Here is a 9584-nt window from a genome sequence, read left to right as displayed (position 1 = left end):
TGGGAGAACTTGCCTCCACAGCCTGACTGCTTATCTTCTGTAACTCCCATCAGTGTGATCCTCTCCAAATCACACAGCCCTTTCTGTTTCATCCTCATCAGAGCCTCAGATAACGGGCAGCATGGGTGGTAGGTTATCCCACTTTACCCATGAGGAAACTGAGGTTCAAGAAGCTAGCAATGGGCCTAAGATCCAGGGCTAGGAAACTGAGCAGGCTGAGGACTAGATCCTGGGTCCTCCTCATCCAGTCCTCTCCCCACCCCACTCTCTGGCCTCTGGGATTGGATTTCTGTCCTCCAGAGATGGGTGTTTATACCTGTGAGTGTGACTGGAGAGAGGGCTCCTCATTTGCTTCAGGTTTCGTGGCCACTAGAGGTCAACCAGAACATTCACACACTCTCTCCCACCCACACGGCACACCAAGGGTCCCCTCCCCTCAGAATGGGGACTCTGGGGAACCGCTCTTCTGAAGGACAGGGGCCACCCATTTCTACTGGGAGGGCCAGCTCTTATGGCTCACAAGAGCTGATTGTTAAATTTTCAGGAATTTTATGAGCTGTTTATTAAGCAATCATTAAAAAAATAAACTATATAAACCTACAATTGAATAAATTATATTAAAAATGAAAAATACTTAAAACTGATCATTTCCTAATTATTTTACTACACGTTACTATCATCTATGCCCTTGAGGTTATTTACATCTATGTATGGTGGGACTACTCTATAATGGTATTTACTATATAATGGTAAATAACATAATGCTACTGTGCGTCTCTTCCCAACTCTGACTTTGATGACATCACTTTGGTGGTGGCTTGAAATAGCTCATGGTGGGAGTGTTTTACATCAAGCAATCGGCAAATACTACAAATCAGGGCTATTCCCCACCACCAGCACCAGAGAACTGGTTGTTCAACGTTTATTTCCCATCATACCACTGGGTAAGGGCAGCATGAGGCTCGAAAGGTGACTGTGGGGTCTTAGCAAAGACCTTCCAGCTTTGCCAAGGATCTGGACTTCCTTCTGCATGAGGAGAAAGAGTCTACTTATCACTGGACCGATTAGCCCAGTGGCTTAGAGCATTTGATGCAGTCCACTTGTGTGTCTAACCTTCTGCTTGTCAGGTGCTAATGTGCAGGAGAAAGAACGGGAGAGGGCTCCGTCTTGAACTCCAGAGATATAGGGGTGGACAGTGTCCCTGGGGGATGCCACCCCCATTTTAAGCCCAGGCAGATGCTCAGATGCACGTGGGACTCGGTACCAAGGAACAAGCTGACTGTTAAAAGGGGACAACCATGGTGGGCTGTGAGATGTGTCCTGGAGGCAGGTGTTCACTCTGAGCCTTGGGGTTGCAGGATTTAGGTCAGTGGGAAAAGGCCTTCCAGGCATAGGAAGGGCAGTTTGAGCAGGGGTCAGAGTGCATGAGGTCATTTCCTGAAAGGACTCTCAGCTTGGTACTCTCCCTGGCCAGACACCTGAGGGCCTTCCACACAGACACAGGAGACGGGTGGGAGAGCACGGCTGGCTCCTCCGCCTGCATCACTGACATCTTGGGTCCTAGTCCCAGCCCTGCTGCTAAGTAGCTCTTGTGATTTAAGGCAAGTCACCTCCACCCCCGAGCCCACCCCACTAGCTCTCAGTTTCCTCATCTTCAAACTGAAGGGTTAGTCCCTCATTCCGCTGCCACTCAGTGATCTGATTCATAGTTAGAGAGTGGATGTTTCCATCCCAGTTACACTCACCCACTGCTTCCACAGGAGACGCAGGCCTTCCGCTAGTTGTTTATCTGTTCGTCACTAGCCTTTCAAAGTCTGAGCAAACGTGGAATACTTAATTCTCCTCCCTCCGATCTGCTGCCCTCTGCTCTGAGCTGAGAGTAGCTTGGCGGCCAGCTGCTGGGGGCAGAGGAACCTGGGAGAGGGAGGAGGCCTCCTCCAGTGTAACCCTTTCCCATCAGCTCACTGTGGTGTCAGCATCTCTCCAGCCTGCTCGTGATGGGGGCTGAGGTCAGCCACAGCTGCCCACAAACTCCCTTCTAGGCTCCTTAACAAGGCCTTGAGGTCGCTGGCCTGTGAAGGCCAGGACTGAGTTGGGGGCACCATAGGGACTGGTCTCCTGTCACTGGATTAACAATGCTCTTTGAAGGAAGAAGGTGCCGCTGTAATGGAAAACCTCGTCCCTCCCTCCCTGCAGGGGCTCCCTTGATTTCTTCTCTCTGAAAATTTGGCCAGGCAGGGCCTTAGCCTGGCCCTGCTGACCTTTCCAGAGCCTTCCTCCAGTCAGAGGGAAAGGACTGGCTTGTTGATGATCTGACCCTGGTCTGGCTGGCGCCAGGGAGCTGGGGTCGGGGCCTCCCTCTAGGCTAGAGGACAAGGGTGTCTCGGGACAAGTCTGGGCTCCATGTTCTAGTGAGGCATTTACAGACCTGTGGGATTTTGGAGCGGGGATCAGGGACAGAGCCCGGGCGCCTCAGCAGAAGGCTGCTGTGGAAGCTCTTTCCTGGCAGTGTTTACCCCGGGACAGGACAAGGGAAAGGAGACCTGCCAGTCTCTGGGGACCGAGACCCAAGGGACAGGGAGCGGTGGGTCGAGTTTGTGGATTATACACACTCTCCCCAAACCAAACCTTGGAGGCACATGCAGCGATGCCTGTTAGGATCATAGCAAACAAGATCTGTTGCTTTCCTTTCAAAATAGAAACTCGGTCCTACCGCTTCTCGCCATCTGCACTGCTAGCGCCAGGGTGTGGCTGCCATCATGTCGCTCTCCTGGACCAGCCCCACAGCCTCCTGACTGTTCTCCCTGTCCCCGCTCTCATCCCTGTACAGACCAAGCTCCACTCCGCAACTAGGGTGATATTTTAACAATATAAGGCAGACCTTCCCACTTACATGTTTAAAATCCTCCAGTGACTTCCTCTCATACTTGGAATAAAAACCTAAACTCCTTCCTGATGCTTACAAAGGCCCCATGTCCCCTGTCTCCCACTCTGACCTCATCGGGGACCACTCTCCCCTTCATTCACTCTGCTCTGGCCACGCTGGCCTCTCCCACCTCAGCAGGGGACACTTTCCCCCAGGTCTTCGTTCCTTCCCTGACCATTGTGTACACCTCTGCCATTCTCTTCTCGCATCACCAGCATCCAGTGGAATTGACTTCAAAGCACTTACAAGTCTCTGAAATCCTTCTTTATTTGTCAGCCCTCACTAGAATGTAAGCTTCATGAGAACAGGGAGCTCAAGTGTCCAGGGACAATGAGCAGCACATAGTAGATGCTCAATAAAATAATTGATGAAAGAGAGACCAAATGAATAAATGAATGAGCTGCTCAGGGGCCTTCTGAAGAAAAACCATTTGGTTTATACACATCACTGCCAGGGCTGCAGGCTGGAAAAGAAGGCAGAGTGGGCCCCCGAGAGAAGGGAGAAAGGGTGGGGGAGGATGGAGTGGTACCTCTGACTCTGTGCTGTGGGGTCACACAGGGTGGAGTCAGGGGTGCTAGGTACAGCCTCTAGGTGCTGCCCTCAGCCTGGGCCTCCCTCCAGGCCTGGCGCACATTAATCTTCACTTTGAAAGAGTCGATCAGAAAGACCGCTGTGGGGTGGCCCTCCAGGGAGGGCAGCTGGCCATCATCCGGGACCTCCAGGTTAAACCTCTGCAGCAACCAGGCCGTGAAGAGGAAGAGCTCCTGGCGGGCCAGGTGCTCACCTATGCAGGAGCGGGGACCTGCTCCAAAGGGCAAGTAGCTTAACGACGGTGAGATGAGCTGGCTCCCCGTTGGGTCCAAGAAGCGCTCTGTGGACATGGGGAGACCGTCAACCAGGGGCCAGAACAGGAGAAAGTGGAGGAGTGCTGCTTCTCTGATAGGGGGAGACACACCCTGCCTGGGGAGCCCCAGTCTGAGGAGATGGACAGCCTTGCTTGGGGGAACCCCAGCCTGAGGAGAGATACAGCCCTGCTCTCAGATAGCCCGTAATCACACAGAGGAAATGGAATATTCAGGAAGGATGGCAAGAAGGCGGCATTAACAGATGAAAATGCCCCCATCCAAGGGGAGAGGGGGCCAACTGAATGGGAAACATATGCCTAAAGGGCTTCTTAGAGGAAGAGGTTTGCAGATGGTGGAAGGAGAATGTGGGAAACCCAGCTGTGAAGAGTTTGCGTGAGTCTAGGGTAGGTTGGGGGTGTCAGCAGGTCCAGGAGTTTTCTAGGAGCAAGCATGGCAGAGGAGCAGTGGTGCTGGAGTGCTGGAGCACAGAGCCCAGGCTGGCTGGGTGGCCTGGGAGCAGGACAGAACAGGGACTCACCAGGCATGAACCGGTCAGGCTGGTGCCACTCCTTCTCATTGTGATGGAGTGCCCACAAATTGATGATGACGTTTGTGCCCTTGTCAACAGCAAACTCGCCGATGCTGCCCCAGAGAGGGAGAGAAAAGAGGCATCAGGAATATCGTCCTCCCTTACTCAGCCCCAAGTCTCCGCAGTCCCCGACCCTGGGGAAAAAGAGCCTTTTATTCCCTCGTACCCACTCCCTCATCTCTTTCTCCGCTTCTGCCAGGTGAAATATGAATCCAGCCCTTCTCCAGCCCTCTCTTCCTGACAAGCACTTATGTATCAACACTTGTGTCCGAGGACATTCGTGTCTGTCAGGGTGTGTGGGTATGCATTTTGAGCTGGTGCATATATGTGTATGTTGTGGCTCTTGGACTGAGTAGGAGCATAGAGCACCTGGTTTTTCAGCCCAGACCGCATGTCTCTAAGCAGCAGGAAGATTCTGAGGGAGGTCAGGTAGATCTGTGGATTAGTCAATGGGTGTCAGTGGGTGGTGGATACATTGCTCAGTGGGGTTATAGGTAGGATGATTGATGGTCAGTGGTTGACTATACGTTGACTAGCAAGCTGAGAGAGCCGGGTGGTGGAGGAGGGACCACGTGGGCTGGCAGGCAGTGTTGAATGCATCATAGGGCTGGATGTTATGGGGAGGGAAGGCACACCTGGAGTCAACAAGAGCCTTATGGGGGATGAGCATAGGGGCCACAGGCCGGATACGAAGCACCTCTCGGATGGTGGCCTCCAGCAGAAGGAGGCGGTTCCGGTCACTGAGTGTTGGTGTGCGGCTGAAACCCACATTCTGGTCAATCTCCTCCTGGATCTTCTTCTTCAGCTGAGGGCCAGAGCAGGGTGGGTGTAACCAACGTGCTTAACCCCAGGAGAAGCCTGGGCTTGGAAGAATCCCATCGTCATACCTAGAAGAGTTGGCCCAGACCCTTCCCAATTAAGGTTCCACAGCCCGCAGCCCAGCGCTGCTTCCAGAAGATGGGGCAACTCCACCCTAGGGCCAGAGCCAATCACTGCTTGGGTAAGGGGCGGGGCAGCCCAGTCTTCCAGCATAGAAAGCCTAAGGGTATTGCCTCTCCTTGTCACTGGAGCCAGAGGTGGGGCTAGCTGGGGTCAAGGGTCATTAGGAAGACTGGAGTAGGGAGAATCCCACCTGAGGGTCGTGCAGCAGGAAGGCCACAATCCACTTCACCACAGAGGTGGTGGTCTCCACACCGGCCCCGAAGATGTCCCCTATGGTGGCAAGAATGTGTTTATCCGAAAGCAGCTTTGAATCCTGGTCTGGGCCAGTGTTGTTATTGTCTGAGTTCTTCTTGGCTTGGATCAGTAAGTCCAGCATGCTAGTGATGGAGTCACTGTTGAAGTTCTCCTGGTTGGGTGAGGTTAGAAGACTGTGATAGGGAAGGAGCCCCATTTGCAGCACCCTGCCATACTTCCCTCCCAGACTGGAGGTACAAAGCCTTCTTCCACTTGGAAGTGGGGGAGTGGGGCGGGGCTAGGCAGGATCTATGAGTTTGTGGAGGTAGGAGGCAGCACTGGCCTCTCTTTAAATTAGGGGAGGAAGTGGGCCTCTTCTAGGATCCTCTTCAATTCCTCACTTTCCCACCTTCATTCATGTTAAGTCAGTTTGTACTGAGCGCTTCCTGGGTACCAGGCTCTCACCTAGGTGCTGGAGATCCCACACTGTCCCAAATGGACCCCAACCTTGCTCTCATGACATTTTCAACCTCACTCGTAATCTCTTCTGCTCCATCACCTACCTTATGTTTTTCAAAGATTTTACTCAGCAGTTCATTTCGTATGTTAACACAATGCCTCATCTTTTCCAGGGATTTGTTGGGGAAAATCTGGAAAGCAGAAAGAAATGTCAAATCCATTCCTCTTCCATTTTGCTTCTCCAACTACCGGAATTCCTCCTGGAGGCAGATCCTAGCTTTTTGTTTCTGTTTCTGGAGAGTTCCCACTCTAACCTCAACCTTCAGCCAAAATGGAAGGCAAGATGGGGACACAGAATGGGACCATCAGTGACAACTAGGACAATGCCAAAGAAAGGAGAAGGGAGTGTCTCCACTTCCCCTTCGCCATTACATCAAACATCAAGCACTGACTGAGGGTCTGCTTAGTGGACTCTGTCATGTGCCTGGCCCTTAGAAGTAAGATGGACTTGAATCTGAAGCCTTGGGCAAGTTCCTGCACTTCTCGAAGTCTGTATTCTCATCTGTATGGGGATAATAAAACCAACCTCCAAGGGGAATGCCATGATTAATGCATGTGGGGTGCTTAATACTAGCATGTGGCAATTGTAAATATGGAAATAAATGAAAGCCAATATCATGAGTATTAAAATGCATGATCAAAAAGATAAACCTATTTATGTAGAGAAGTTGCAAGATTTTAAGAGTCAGAAGAGATAGAGGTCACTGTGGCTGAGGTGGTCAGGAAAATGGCGGGTCTGGAGCTGAGCAGTAAGAAGAAAAAATAATTGGGGCCACTGCCAGGGTCTGCTGGGAGCTGAAGGTGGGGCCTGGCTTCATCCTCACCTTCAATGCGGGGAATATGTCTACCACATTGTCTTTTTCCAGAGTTTCCAGAATGCCTTTGTGGTAATTCTGCATGGTCTCCAGCGCAGGATCCCCTTTCATGTAGGAGGAGTTGAAGCAGATCCAGCAGATTATGTTGGTCACCGCCAGGAAGAGAGGCGAGGACAAGTCTATGGTCTGTCCATTCTGAGTGGCCAGTAAGTCACACAATAAACTGGTTTCATGACATACTGAGGGAAGAGAGGGCCATGAGGGTGGGGAGTTAAGCGGCAGCCTCAACCTGTCTCTACCAGTTCCACCATAGGCAGGGACTGTTAGCAGACAGCCACTAGATGGCAGCAGTAGCCAAGAAAAGGCTAGATTGAGCCATCTACAACCGTTTCCCCTCCCCAACCCTCTCTTCCTCCAACAGCCCCAGGGGCCAAGCTGACACTCACTAATCTTCTCCAGCTTCTGGTTGCCGTCCTTGAACAGGGCAAAAGCAGCCCGCACCAGCTTCCGATGCAGCTGCCAGGGGGCACCATGGTCGGCGAAGGCGACACCCTTTTGATTGTCTGACAGGATGTTTAGAGTTGCCTTTGGAGAGCAGGAAAGGCTATAGGAATTAGACACCATCCACCCATACTTGCCCTGGGCCTCCTACAATCCCTTCCCCTTCCTGAGGGAGAAGGCAGGTACCTGCCATGCTGACCCTCACGTGGGCCTCTCTGTTCCACTCCATCATGACTGTAAGGCTTTGGTAGGGCGGGGCCTAAGGCCCCTCTACACCCAATTCCATCAGAGAGAGTGAGGAGAAAGAAAGAACCCCCGAATTAGAATGCAGGAGTCCTGGTGGTCCCGGGGTTCAGGTCAATGACAGGGTGATCTCTGGGCTTCTCTTTCCTTGTCAGTTTCTGCCCAATGGAAGGTAGCCATGGGTGGGAAAGCTGTCTGAACTGTGCCTGTCCTGGGGGAAGGAGCAGGCAGGCTTATAGCAACTGCGGACCGCCCAGACCTCTGCCTTTCCCTGGGCCCTCTGGGGGGGTGCAGAAGGCACAGAGCTCATCTCGTTTATGTTTACTTTTCCATTGCAAGGCTCTGTGCCTACCACAAGACCACATCTGGAGAGTGTGAATGTCTTGGCCACCCAGTCTGGACTTGGGCCAAGCCACCTCTTCCCAAAAAGCATGAAGGTTGGAAGACTTGTCTCTCCTATCCCCTGACCCCTGAGAGGATGGCTAGCCCCATCTGACTAGCCTCCTCCTTCCTCTTTGCCCTGGAGAGAAGAGCTCAGTAGAGCTAGAAGTGAGATAGTTTGGCCAGCAGACCTGGCTGACCGGTCCAAGAAAAAAATGAGTCAATCCTTGGCCTGATCCGTGATGAGTGGCTGGGGGCCCTCCTGAGGTGTTCAGCAGCAGGGTCCTGGGATGGGGCGTTGGCAGTGTTTCTGGATTAGTCCCCCTCCTCCTCCCTCGGGAGCACCCCAGAAAGCTCGGTAGGATGGATCATCAGCATCCCCAAATTGCTACTGTGGGTCAGCTGAAGCAGTTGTGGACAGCCCCAGAGCAACAGCAATCCCAGTCCTCCAAGAGCCAGTTTACTTCTCTCTTGCACCTTCCCACAAAGGGCAGCAATGCTAACCCGTTTTCCATATGAAGAGCAACTCTTAAAGGCTATTGATTGAGCGTTTAACTGCGCTGGGCTCTGAGCAAAGTGCTTTATATGCATCATCTCAGTTCATTATGGAAGTCTGGGCTCAGAGAGATCATCATCCAGTTCAGAGGTGAAAGGATTGGGGTGAGGGCTCCCTGACCCCCTCAGACTCCCACCCCACTCCACCTCCTGAGCAGCCTAGAAAATTAGGTCTCCCTTTAATTCTTCCTGCCTAGTTAGAAGCTGGGTAGGGTCTGAGGAGTCCAGCCCACCCACAGCCCTGCTTGTCTGTTTGTGGAAGAATTACAGGTTGTTGGAGCTGGAAGGGTCATGTCGGGCATGGTCTTGGTTGAAGAACTGAACAACCCCAGGGGGTGGTTAGAGAGGGGGGATGATGGGCGCTGCTTACCACTTGGGGCCGCCCGGAGAATTCCTTGCCCTTCTTGATAAGCACCTCCTTGGCCAGTTGGTAGTGGCCGACAATCACCGTAGTCTTGGTACCCATGCGCAAGGAATAGATGGGGCCGTATTTTTTCTGCAGCTTGAAGAAGTTCGCATGCGGATGGCCATGTCTGGGAAGGAACGGCAGGCTGCCCACCAAGGGCAGGTATGGGAGGCTCTTGGGGTACTTGGCACCAGGGCACTTAACCTTGGGCCGAAAGAAATAGGCTATGGCCAACAGCAGGAAAGCCAAGAGCTCCCACATTGTGGCCAGTCTCAGCAGGCAGCACAGACAGCTGTGGAGTGGAAGAGCTGTAGCCAAACTAGGGTACAAGGAGGCCTTTATAAGCGCTGCCCTCGTCTTCGCCTTGGCTATGTGTTATCTCTTGCCTTGTGGAAGTTTATCCTGGAGCACAGCCAGGCCCGAGCCGTCTCCCACAACGGGGAGAGGAACGGGGAGTGGAGGCCTCCTTAAGGACGGGCTCAACTCCAGGGCAAACCCCTAGAGGAGGGGCTAGGTAAGAGGAGCACGCTTCCTCCTCCCTGGTGCTCCCCAGGGCGCGCCAGAAGCAAATGGTATCTGGGTCGAGAATCAAGGCTTGGGACTTTCCATGTTGTAAATCAAAATGAGT

At 52.7% G+C, this 9584-nt stretch overlaps 1 protein-coding gene across 1 annotated transcript; it reads right to left on the bottom strand.

Annotated features, from left to right (window-relative positions):
• Positions 1-3168: 3168 nt before the first annotated feature.
• Positions 3169-9584, bottom strand: CYP17A1 (cytochrome P450 family 17 subfamily A member 1). Its single transcript, XM_014852085.3, has 8 exons — positions 8921-9584; positions 7317-7455; positions 6880-7109; positions 6100-6186; positions 5493-5708; positions 4996-5165; positions 4310-4413; positions 3169-3797 (listed from the first exon to the last, which is right to left on the bottom strand). The coding sequence occupies exons 1-8, from the start codon at positions 9215-9217 to the stop codon at positions 3514-3516; spliced, it is 1527 nt and encodes a 508-aa protein (XP_014707571.1). The 5' UTR covers positions 9218-9584; the 3' UTR covers positions 3169-3513.

The sequence above is a fragment of the Equus asinus genome, chromosome 2 (assembly GCF_041296235.1).
Source record: "Equus asinus isolate D_3611 breed Donkey chromosome 2, EquAss-T2T_v2, whole genome shotgun sequence".
Lineage (NCBI taxonomy): Eukaryota > Metazoa > Chordata > Mammalia > Perissodactyla > Equidae > Equus > Equus asinus.
This window is presented reverse-complemented; position numbering and strand designations above follow the sequence as displayed.